This window comes from Cololabis saira, chromosome 20 (assembly GCF_033807715.1).
Source record: "Cololabis saira isolate AMF1-May2022 chromosome 20, fColSai1.1, whole genome shotgun sequence".
NCBI classification, from domain to species: domain Eukaryota; kingdom Metazoa; phylum Chordata; class Actinopteri; order Beloniformes; family Belonidae; genus Cololabis; species Cololabis saira.
In genome coordinates, this window is record NC_084606.1 from 9,484,791 (window position 1) to 9,497,290 (window position 12,500).

At 43.3% G+C, this 12,500-nt stretch overlaps 2 protein-coding genes across 2 annotated transcripts in view; one reads left to right on the plus strand and one right to left on the minus strand.

Moving 5' to 3' along the window:
• The window catches only part of LOC133420427 (FERM domain-containing protein 7), a 49,567-nt gene extending 42,037 nt beyond the window's left edge, over positions 1 to 7,530 (minus strand). The window contains exon 1 of the mRNA XM_061710121.1: positions 6,966 to 7,530. Within this exon, the coding sequence (XP_061566105.1) occupies positions 6,966 to 7,530 (565 nt within the window). The remainder of the gene's footprint in view (positions 1 to 6,965) is intronic.
• A 678-nt stretch (positions 7,531 to 8,208) lies between these two features.
• LOC133420429 (ciliary microtubule associated protein 1B-like) overlaps positions 8,209 to 12,500 on the plus strand; it is a 94,435-nt gene continuing 90,143 nt past the window's right edge. The window contains exon 1 of the mRNA XM_061710122.1: positions 8,209 to 8,307. Coding sequence (XP_061566106.1) covers positions 8,209 to 8,307 — 99 coding nt within the window. The remainder of the gene's footprint in view (positions 8,308 to 12,500) is intronic.

The window sequence follows — 12,500 nt, forward strand, 5'->3', positions numbered from 1 at the left end:
CCCATCAAACGGAACATGAATTTGTTTTCTGCTCATGCTCTGTTCACAAGGAATCCTGGTCTTTTGAGTCCAGGACGTTCTTATAAACACGGAGAAACGCAAGACCACGCCACACTTTTGGAGTGAGGAGGAGACTAATCACTTATAAATGTAATAAAGGATATGAACATTTTGGCATTTGTAGACGGTAGAAAGTACCGAGATAGCAAGATTTAAAAGAAGGTGAGAGAAAAGTTGCGCGAAGCAGCATTTGTTTTGAATTTGGATACAGGAAGAAGAAGCAGAAATGACGGTAATTGCGTCATCACGTTTTCCGTGCGTCGCTGGTTTGATCGAGATATCCCAAATGATTAATTACCATGTAAACAGGGATAACCCTGTTAGCTCGTGCATGTAAACGGAATATTCCGAATGTTTCAGTAACCGAAATATTAGTAATAACCCGAATTTTGACTGCATGTAAACGTAGTCATTGATAGTGTGTTGAATAGGAGCCTCTTCTCCACAATCAGTGTGTTTACATGGGAAGTTTAATTCCTCTTTAATTCAGAATTCAAATTAAATCAGATTTAAAATGAGTAAAAATTACCAAGTAAACACCTAATTCGGAATGAAAATGGCCATTCTGAATTAAACTTAATTCCGAAGTAAGGCCACGTTTACATGTAGCTGGGTATTTACAAAAACAGATATTTTCCCCTCTACGTTTTCAAAAATATCCTCGTTTACACGGACCCGCATGAAAACGCTGTTAACGTCATGCCAGCCAATCAGAATCCTGGAAAAAACATCAACAAATGACACGTGTAATTCCAGTTAAGGCTGATTTATGGTTCCGCGTTACACCAACGCAGAGCCTACGGCGTAGGGTACGCGGCGATGCGCGCCGTACGGCGTAGGCTCTGCGTCGATTTAATGCGGGACCATAATTCAGGCTTTACTTCCAAGACGGAACGAGTCTTTCGTTTGGAGTGATAGAGAAGTGGAGTTACTTTTAAGTGTGACTTTAGAATATAAAACAGGTAAAATACAAGAAAATATTGACGGTGGCCAAACAAATTGTAAACACAGGTCGCACAAATGATGCTGGTGACGTTTCTGTCTCATAATGTGACGTTCTGAAGCCTAAATGTCCGTTTTCCTCTGTTTTCCTCCGTTTTCCTCTGTTTGAAAAAAAAAAAAAAGTTTACCACAGATGACACTTGAACATTTCATGCACATACATTCAGCCCTCAGCAAACCCAATGAGAAATGTGAAAACTGAGTTTTTGAAAATCTCCACTTTGGCCGGAGTTTTCAGAAATGATCGTTTTTGGGGGCTTTGAGCTGCGTTTTCGTGTAAACGAACAGCCAAAACGCATGAAAACGCCTCCGTTTTTGCTCCGTGTAAACGGGGCCTAAGTGGCTGGTTTATTCTGATTTTAAATCCAAATAGAATAATTCCGCAATAATGTTTACATTCATTCCACTTTAAATTAATTCTGGTCTTTCTCCGCTGCTCGTTCCCTCGCCCGTCTGTCTCCATGACGCTTATATTCCGCGCTGGACTTGTTTTCCAAACAAAGTTTCAAGATGGCAGCACGCAGTAAACGGTGGTCAAGAGCAGAGACCATTTATTTAATAAATAGCTTGGAGGACCTGGAAATAATTAAAAGAACAGATGGAAGGAAACATTAAAATTGTGAGCTTTTTAAAGTTGTAGCGGCTAAGTTAGTTTTTCTTCCGGTAGACGTAACCAAAGATCCTCTATACACAAGATAGCGCATTACCGTTACTGCCAATGGTTTGGAATGGTATCCACTTCCTGTCTCCTAAGTGGGCGTGGCCGCCCCTCTCCCCACATCGTTTTGGAACATACAACACTAGATACAGTACAACTTTCTTCCAAAAAGTCTTAAATAATAAAAATAACAGTATTATTAAGCAAAGAAGCAAGTTTTATTTTAGTTTTAAACTTCATTTTATCCGATGGGAAAACGATGAGAACCAAATCTCGCGAGAGTGCGTTGCTCAGACAGAGTTCATTTTCTCCTAAGTTCATTTTCTCCTAATCTGTCGGTCTGAAAATTTCCATTTTGATGTCAGAATGTTCAGAAGGTTTGTGGCTTTTGAAAAATGGGTCCCATATTTACTTAGGTTACTATGGGGCGAAGGAATTGGTAATAATCTGTGCTCACGTTCACTTTTCCCATAGGACTCAATAGACTCAGGACCTACTTCCTGTCTCCTAAAGGGGCGTGGCAGTCACGTGACGCAGATACAGGAAACACAACCGTAGTGGGCTGTCTCGTTTATAGAACGTCTCTGTCGTTCCCTCGCCCGTCTGTCTCCATGACGCTTATATTCCGCGCTGGGCTTGTTTTCCAAACAAAGTTTCAAGATGGCAGCACGCAGTAAACGGTGGTCAAGAGCAGAGACCATTTATTTAATAAATAGCTTGGAGGACCTGGAAATAATTAAAAGAACAGATGGAAGGAAACATAAAAATTGTGAGCTTTTCAAAGTTGTAGCGGCTAAGTTTGTTTTTCTTCCGGTAGACGTAACCAAAGATCCTCTATACAGAAGATAGCGCATTGCCGTTACTGCCAATGGTATGAAATGGTATACACTGCCGGTCTCCTAAGTGGGCGTGGCCGCCCCTCTCCCCACATCGTTTTGGAATATACAACACTAGATACAGTACAACTTTCTTCCAAAAATACTTAAATAATAAAAATAACAGTATTATTAACCAAAGAAGCTAGTTTTATTTTAGTTTTAAACTTCATTTTATCCGATGGGAAAACGATGAGAGCCAAATCTGGCGAGAGTGTGTTGCTCAGCCAGAGACAGGTGTCAAACAAAGTTCATTTTCTCCTAATCTGTCGGTCTGAAAATTGCCATTTTGGTGTCAGAATGTTCAGAAGGTTTGTGGCTTTTGAAAAATGGGTCCCATATTTACTTAGGTTACTATGGGGCGAAGGAATTGGTAATAATCTGTGCTCACGTTCACTTTTCCCATAGGACTCAATAGACTCAGGACCTACTTCCGGTCTCCTAAAGGAGCGTGGCAGTCACGTGACACAGATACAGGAAACACAACCATAGTGGGCTGTCTCGTTTATAGAACGTCTCTGATTAAACTTAATTCCAAAGTAAGTGGCTGGTTTATTCCAATTTTAAATCCAAATAGAATAATTCCGCGATCATGTTTACACTCATTCCGCTTTAAATTAATTCCGGTCTTTCTTTCTGCTCGTTCCCTCGCCCGTCTGTCTCCATGACGCTTATATTCCGCGCTGGGCTGGTTTTCCAAACAAAGTTTCAAGATGGCAGCACGCAGTAAACGCTGGTCAAGAGCAGAGAATATTTATTTAATAAATAGCTTGGAGAACCTGGAAATAATTAAAAGAACAGATGGAAACAGGAAACATCAAAATGGTGAGCTTTTCAAAGTTGTAGCGGCTAAGTTTGTTTTTCTTCCGGTAGTTTAACTTCCGGTCCCCCCCCCTATCCAATCAGAACCTTCCCAACCCCCAGACCTGTAGAGGAATTGGAAAAAGCCGATCAAACGTGTTTTCCATGTAAACCTCAATTGGGAATTACCGTATTTTCCGCATTATAAGGCGCACCGCATTATAAGGCGCACTAAATATCTGGTAAAATACCGTACTATAGTGGCTGGGGTTGAGTTACGTATCTACCTGATGGAGCTGCTACAGGAAATGCTACAAAATCCTACAGCAAATGCAAAAAAAAAAACAAGAAGAAAAGTACCGTATGTAAAACTTTATTAACTAAATAAAAATCAGCTTTTGCTCCGTCTCGTCAAAGTCGCCATTATGCGAGTCAGCGTCGCTGCTGTTGTCTTGAACGTCTGTGACGATTCCCGATGTTTTTAGCGCCATTACTTTGGCGACACCAACTACATTACCCACAATCCCCCTGACTACAATAACAGAAATTACTGTAATGATCATATATAAGGCGCATTGCCAGTTTTTGAGAAAATTAAAGGCTTTTAGGTGCGCCTTATAGTGCGGAAAATACGGTACTATTTCCATGTTAACTCGAAGGAAAATAGTTTATTTCAGAATTATTTAACACATGTCTCTGGACGCTGACAAGAAAAGGAAAGAGAGCTTATTTATTTTATACACCAAACAAACGCTTAGCGTTGGACACATGTTTATGCTCCGTACACAGATGCAGCTGCTTCGTCACACACTCGTTGGTTTTTGTTGGTTTTGGGGGGTTTTGTTCACATACCCACGTGTTCTGGCCCAAAGTTTGACCGCTATTTAAATCAAATCAAACTTTATTTATAAAGCACTTTTCATTCACAAGTAACGCAAAGTGCTTTACATAATAAAATCAACTTTTAACATAGAAAAACTCAGAGTTTTGGTTAAAAATACACATCAGGGTCATTTTCACACACATCCTCATTTAATACCCACACAGCACACATAGACATTAAAACATAATCATGAACATCATAAAAAAAACATTTTAAAAGAAAAAACTTTATGAATTTAATGAATAAATAAAAAAATAAATAAATAGATACCTAAATAAATAAATAGATACCTGACAGAAAGACTGAGTGTCAGAAAGACTGAGTGTCAGCGTAAACTTTCAGTTTGAGCAACTTGAAAACATCTAAAATGGGAAAGAGCTGTTGTGCGATCGACTGTACTCATAGATTTAGAAGAAATCAGAGTTATCGTTTTACAGACTGCCGAAAAATAAGCTTAAGAGAGACAAATGGATCGCTGTAATTCACAGAAACAACTGGATTCCAGGGACCAAAACGTGGATTTGCGGTTCCCATTTTGTATCAGGTAATGTTGGATTTTTGGGTAGCTAACGTTAAACGGTCAAATCATAAAGTTAATTTTAATTTCGCCAACAAATCCTGCCTTGAAGTCGGACCAAGCGTCAAGACTTTTGTATGCCTTCAAGCTTTGCTTCATGTATTTCCCCGGCGTAGAAATTAAGGACATGTAAATATCAGGAAACTGGATTGGTGTCCAAATATTAATGTCCATGGACCACTGGTTCTTGGTAACTGTACCAAATATTAATGTCCATGGACCACTGGTTCTTGGGGTAACTGTACGGGTCACTGTCAAGTCCAACTGCCTTTAATTTAAGCCGATAATCAGCTGTTATCCCGTCTTCTCCACTAGTTGCAGCTGTTTTGGCTGCAGCAGAAGCTGGTATCATGGCCGAAACAGCGAAAAAACCCAAGAAAATAAAAGTTTTATTGGAGGAGGCGAAAAAAAGAAAGCGGGAGAGTAACAAGCTAAATGCCCGGACACAAAAAAAAAAGATGGATGAAAGACAAGGAGGGACGTCCGACCGATGGGGATTTATGGGGATAAAACAAGAGACAGAATTGTTATGATACAAATTCAAGTTCTATGTTCAATAAGAATCAAAATAGAATGTTTTCACATTCGTCTTGGGTTTTGGTAATTCTAAAATTACTGACAATATCAACAAAAGACACAGAATAATAATAGTGATCATAAAATTGTGTAATTCGCAATGAGGAAGCTTTATAAAATAATAATACAATTGAATAGAATTACAGCACTAGAGGAAAGAATGCAATGCAAAGAAAATGTATAGAACATTTCTAGTATTTTTCCTGAGAACTGTAAAATTGTGCAGGGCTGATCTGCAAAACATTCAGTTATTCACAGGTTATAAAGTATGTTTTTATTTTGTCAGTAAGTATGTTTGACTACTAATTTATGACGAAGTCCCTCTAAAAAACGTGACAGGAAAAATGTGCAGTAGAACAAAACCAGAGCGTATGAGTTTGTAATTTCGGGCACATTATCTCGCTGACACAGAACAGGGGGGCGGGGGTGACTTCACTAATAAAACCAAGTTGAACTTAGTGATTTTCAACATCGTAATATTATATTGTTTACCCAAAAATAGATGCATTACCTCTTCGCTATCCATCCTGCAAACGACCGCTGAAAACAGAAAAGTAGTTTTGAAAGTCCGTCCCGTCTTATTTCATTCAATATCAAAACAAATGCAGCGACGGGGACAGGATCTTTCCGGCAGTACGCGCTGGTGCTCATGGGAAATGTAGTTCTTTCTGGTAAAGCACTACCGCTTTTGTCCAAAGGAGCCGCCAAACTCAACAAAAGCTGAAAGTTACATTGTGCTGCTTTATTGCAAACCCTCTATTGGTTTTAATGTAATATAATAATAATAATAATAATACATTTTATTTGAAGGCGCCTTTCTGAGCACTCAAGGTCGCCGTACAATAGTTAAAAACAGTGTAACACAATAATAAAAGCTAGGGGGTAAACAAATACTCAGAGTAAAAAACCACAACAACGACACAACGACACAGTGCAAGTGGGGTCAGAGGGAGAAGGCAGTTCTGAACAGGTGGGTTTTCAGTTTGGATTTGAAGTGAGGGAGTGAGGTGGTGTTCCTGAGATCCGGTGGTAGGCTGTTCCAGAGACGGGGAGCAGAGCGGCTGAATGCTCTGCTCCCCATGGTGGCAAGACGGGCAGGTGGAACAGTCAGGTGGATGGAGGAGGAGGATCTGAGGGTGCGTGAGGGCGTGGCGACGTGGAGGAGGTCCGACAGGTAGGGAGGGGCAAGGTTGTGGATTGACTTAAACGTTAGGAGAAGGATTTTGAAGTCGATTCTGTGTTTTATTGGAAGCCAGTGGAGCTGTTGTAGGACAGGGGTGATGTGGTTGATGGATGGGGTCCTTGAGATGATGCGGGCAGCTGAATTCTGAACTAACTGGAGTTTGTGGAGGAATTTGTGAATGACACCGGAGAGGAGAGAGTTACAGTAATCAAGGCGAGAAGTGACGAGGCTATGCACAAGAATAGAAGTGGTGTGGGGGGTGAGGGAGGGGCGGAGGCGGTTGATGTTGCGCAGGTGGAAATAAGCGGACCGGGTAATGTTGTTGATATGAGAATGAAAAGATAGGGTACTGTCGAGGATGACACCCAGACTCTTGACCTGTGGGGAGGGGGAAACAGTGGAGTTGTCAATGAGTATAGGGAAACTGTCGGTTTTGGATAGTGTTGATTTAGAACCAATGAGGAGGACCTCGGTTTTGTCACTGTTTAGTTTGAGGAAGTTGGAAGAGAACCAGGATTTGATATCGGTTAGGCAGTCAGCGAGGGACGAAGGTGGGAGGGTGGAGGTGGGCTTACTGGAGAGGTAGAGCTGGGTGTCATCCGCGTAGCAGTGAAAGCTGATGTTGTACTTACGGAAGATGTTGCCGAGGGGGAGAAGATAGATGATGAAAAGGAGGGGCCCCAGGACAGAGCCCTGGGGCACACCTGAAGTGACAGGGGAAGGCTGGGATGTGAAAGATTTAAGTTGAATGAACTGAGTGCGGCTTGTGAGGTAGGAAGTGAACCAGTTTAGAGGAGTGTGGGTGATGCCGATGGCGCGAAGTCTATTGAGGAGGGTGGGGTGGCTGATGGTGTCGAAGGCCGCACTCAGGTCAAGGAGGATGAGGATAGTGAGTAGACCAGAATCAGCTGCCATGAGGAGGTTGTTGGTTATTTTTACAAGTGCAGTTTCGGTGCTATGGAGGGGGCGGAAGCCAGACTGGAATTGTTCATACAGGTTGTTAAGTGATAAATGGTGCTGGAGTTGTGCAGCGACTATTTTCTCGAGGATCTTGGAAATGAAGGGCAGGTTTGAGATAGGACGGAAATTATTGAAGTTGGTAGGGTCTGCACCAGGTTTTTTCAGGATTGGGGTTATTGCAGCAATTTTGAATGATGAAGGAACTGTTCCAGTGGTGAGAGAGGAGTGGATGATGGCAGAAATGAGGGGGACCAGAGAAGGGAGGCAGGATTTAACCAGGACTGTCGGGAGGGGGTCCAGTTGACATGTGGTGGGCTTGGACCTGTGTATGAGGTCAGAGATCTCTGAGAAGGTGGGGAGCTCAAAGGAGGAGAAGGGGTGGGTGGGCGGCTGGAGATCGGAAGTGACGCTGAGGGAGGTAGAACCAAGGTCCTGGTGGATTTGCAGGATTTTGGTGTTGAAGAAAGACAGTAGAGAGTTACAGAAGGCAGTTGAGTAGAGATGGGGTGGTATAGAGACTGGGGAACGGGTGATATTGTTGAATATTGAAAACAGTGACTTGGTGTTGCCTGCGTTTGAACAGATTATGCTGGAGTAGTAGTTTGATTTGGATTTGGTAATACAGTCCCGGTAATGTATAAGGTGATCTTTGTACATTTCTTTGTGGACAGACAGACCAGTTTTATTGCGAAGCCGTTCGAGCTGTCTGCCTTTGGCTTTCATGAGCCGAAGGTCAGGCGTAAACCAGGGAGCAGAAAGGGTGAAAGAAACAGATCTGGTTTTTAGTGGAGCGAGAGAGTCGAGAATATCATGGAGTCCTGTATTGTAATATGAAACCAGCTGTTCAGGGGTGGTTAAATCTGCAAAGTCCAAGAAGTTGTCGACACTAGAGGAGAAAGAATCCAGATTTATGTCCTTAATATTTCGGAAGGAGATGAGACGTGGGGACTTAGTGGTGGACAGAGTAAGATCGATGTTGAATGAGAGGAGGAAGTGGTCGGTGATGGGGAGTTCAGCTGCAGCACAGTCAGAAGGGGTGACACCAGAGCAGCAAATTAAGTCCAAAATGTGGCCTTTGGAGTGTGTGGAGAAGTGGGTGTGCTGCTGAAATCCAGAGCTCTCAAGACAGGATGTAAAGTCTTTTGTGAGAGGATGGTTTATATTGTCCATGTGTATGTTAAAATCTCCCAGCAATATTGTGTTTGGTGAGAGAGTGGAAAGGTGTGTGAGAAAAGCAGCAAAGTCATTTAAGAACTCGCCATTTGGTTTCGGGGGGCGGTAAACGGTTGCAATGGTTGTGGGAGTGGGTCCAGACAGTTGACATACTGTGGATTCAAAGGAGCTGAAGGCAGGGACAGACAGCGGCGAGACTTTCAAGGTAAATCGCGGTAATATGTCATGTCACCGGGTATTTCCCATGTATGTTTTTTGTGTTTATGTTCATATTACATTATTGTAATTCCTTCTTTTTTCTCTGATGTCTTCGGGGAAAGGCAACAGTAATTACAGTAATACCACTTCCTCCCTCTAGAGGAGCTCTTACTGCCGCTGCCTCAAGGCAGAAACTTGGTTACAGTTTGGGAGAACTTCCACTAAGATATATATTTTGATCCTGTATCAGATAAAAGTTGCATTGTTTTGTTCACCAGTGGGACTGAACGAGTCCCGGCGGGCCGACGAGTCCCCGCCACATCTGCAAACGACAGAAACCCAGTCCCTCTGGCCGTCTCTTTCCTTCCAAGAGTTCATTTATGGTAGCAGCGTAAGTGCTTCCTACGTCAGTCTCATTCCGCTCAGAGGGAACATTTTTCTTAACCCTCGTACAGTGTTCGGGTCAAAATGACCTAATTCTCCTATTCCTTCTTTCCTCCTGCTCTCTCCTTCCTTCCTCTTTTCTCCCTTCCTTCCTTCTTTCCTTGTTTTCTTCTTTCCTTCCTTCCTTCCTTCCTTCCTTCCTTCCTTCCTTCCTTCCTTCCTTCCTTCCTTCCTTCCTTCCTTCTTTCCTTGTTTTCTCCCTTCCTTCTTTCCTTCTTTCCTTGTTTCCTTCCATCCTTCCTTCCTTCCTCTTTTCTCCCTTCCTTCCTTCCTTCCTTCCTTGTTTTCGCCCTTCCTTCTTTCCTTGTTTTCCTTCCTTCTTTCCTTGTTTTCCTTCCTTCCTTCCTTCTTTTCTCCCTTCCTTCTTTCCTTCCCTTCCTTCCTCCCTTCCTTCCTTCCTTCCTTCCTTCTTTCCTTGTTTTCTCCCTTCCTTCTTTCCTTGTTTTCTGTCTTCCATCCTTCCTTCCTTCCTTCCTTCCTTCCTTCCTTCCTTCCTTCCTTCCTTCCTTGTTTTCTCCCTTCCTTATTTCCTTGTTTCCTTCCTTCCTTCCTTACTCCCTTCCTTCTTTCCTCCTGCTCTCTCCTTCCTTCCTTCCTTCCTTCCGTCTTTCCTTGTTTTCTCCCTCCCTTCCTTCCTTCCTTACTTCCTTCCTTCCTTCCTTCCTTCCTTCCTTCCTTCCTTCCTTCCTTCCTTCCTTCCTTCCTTCTTTCCTTCCTTCCTTCCTTATTTCCTTGTTTCCTTCCTTCCTTCCTTCCTTCCTTACTTCCTTCCTTCCTTCCTTCCTTCCTTCCTTCCTTCCTTCCTTCCTTCCTTCCTTCCTTCTTTCCTCCCTTCCTTGTTTTCTGCCTTCCTTCCTTCCTTCCTTCCTTCCTCCTGCTCTCTCCTTCCTCCTCCCTTCCTCTTTTCTCCCTTCCTTCCTTCCTTCCTTCCTTCCTTCCTTCCTTCCTCCCTTCCTTGTTTTCTCCCTTCCTTCCTTCCTTCCTTCCTTCCTTCCTTCCTTCCTTCCTTCCTTCCTTCCTTCCTTCCTTCCTCCCTCCCTTCCTTCCTTCCTTCCTTCCTTCCTTCCTCTTTTCTCCCTTCCTTCCTTCCTTCCTTCCTTCCTTCCTTCCTTCTTTCCTTGTTTTCTACCTTCCTTCCTTCCTTCCTTCCTTCCTTCCTCCCTTCCTCCCTTCCTTCCTTCTTTCCTCCTGCTCTCTCCTTCCTCCTCCCTTCCTCTTTTCTCCCTCCCTTCCTTCCTTCCTTCCTTCCTTCCTTCCTTCCTTCCTTCCTTCCTTCCTTCCTTCCTTCCTTCCTTCCTTCCTTCCTTCCTTCCTTCCTTCCTTCCTTCCTTCCTTCCTTCCTGCTCTCTCCTTCATTCTCCCTTCCTCTTTTCTCCCTTCCTTCCTTCCTTCCTTCCTTCCTTCCTTCCTTCCTTCTTTCCTTGTTTCCTTGTTTCCTTCCTTCCTTCCTTCCTTCCTTCCTTCCTTCCTTCCTTCCTTCCTTCCTTCCTTCCTTCCTTCCTTCCTTCCTTCCTTCCTTCCTTCCTTCCTTCCTTCCTCTCTTCCTCCTTCCTTGACCCGACGACAGCACAAGGGTTAATTTAACCAAGAACTTTGTAGCTTATAAACTTTTAGAAATGCTTGATATCAAAAACTAGTGTTCATACATCAAAATGCTATTTTCTTCTACTAAAGGTGATTCAAGTGGATTTTTTTTTCCTAAATTGTGTTGTTGATTGCTTTCTGTGTCTAAATTCAGCCGATAAAGTTCTTTATTTTAAGTACCATTATAATGATGGTTATTATGGGTCATTGTGACTTTCGCCTCAGTGTCCACACGGAGAGAAAAAGAGAAGAAATAATGACCCCAAATGTGGAAAATGTTGGAAGCCTTCTGCTTTGAAAGAGCAGTGAGATTTGTATTGATGATTTGGAGCACAAATAGGACTGGGTTTACATGAAATATCGGTTTCAAGAGCATTTCAAAGCGCACGTTTCATCACACGGGAATTCAGAGTCTGCTGAGACAGGATTAGTTTTCCTGGCAGTGCAGATAATGAACTAAATTTTACAGGGACGTGACGGAGGAACGGGTCAGCGGAGTGTGTGAGGGGGATGAATGACGGGGGGCGGAGGAGCCGCCAAACCAGCACAGACGAAGAATATTTTAGGTTAGGTGACATTCCTTCAATCCTTCCTTCCTTCCTTCCTTCCTTCTTTTCTCCCTTCCTTTCCTTCCTTCCTTCCTTCCTTCCTTCCTTCCTTCCTTCCTTCCTTCCTTCCTTCCTTCCTTCCTTCCTTCCTTCCTTCCTTCCTTCCTTCTTTTCTCCCTTCCTTTTCTTCCTTCCTTCCTTCCTTCCTTCCTTCCTTCCTTCCTTCTTTTCTCCCTTGCTTTTCTTCCTCCCTTCCTTCCTTCCTTCCTTCCTTCCTTCCTTCCTTCCTTCCTTCCTTCCTTCTTTTCTCCCTTCCTTTTCTTCCTTCCATCCTCCCTTCCTTCCTTCCTTCCTTCCTCCCTTCCTTCCTTCCTTCCTTCCTTCCTTCCTTCCTTCCTTCTTTTCTCCCTTGCTTTTCTCCCATCCTCCCTTCCTTCCTTCCTTCCTCCTTCCTTCTTTTCTCCCTTCCTTTTCTTCCTTCCTTCCTTCCTTCTTTTCTCCCTTCCTTTTCTTCCTTCCTTCCTTCCTTCCTTCCTTCCTTCCTTCCTTCCTTCCTTCCTTCCTTCCTTCCTTCTTTTCTCCCTTCCTTCCTTCCTTCCTTCCTTCCTTCCTTCCTTTTCTTCCTTCCTTCCTTCCTTCCTTCCTTCCTTCCTTCCTTCCTTCTTTTCTCCCTTCCTTTTCTCCCATCCTTCCTTCCTTCATTCCTTCATTCCTCCCTTCCTTCCTTCCTTCCTTCCTTCCTTCCTTCCTTCCTTCCTTCCTTCTTTTCTCCCTTCCTTTTCTCCCATCCTCCCTTCCTTCCTTCCTTCCTTCTTTTCTCCCTTCCTTTTTCTCCCATCCTTCCTTCCTTCCTTCATTCCTCCCTTCCTTCCTTCCTTCCTTTTCTTCCTTCCTTCCTTCCTTCATTCCTCCCTTCCTTCCATCCTTCCATCCTTCCTTCCTTCCTTCCTTCCTTTCTCCCTTCCTTTTCTTCCTTCC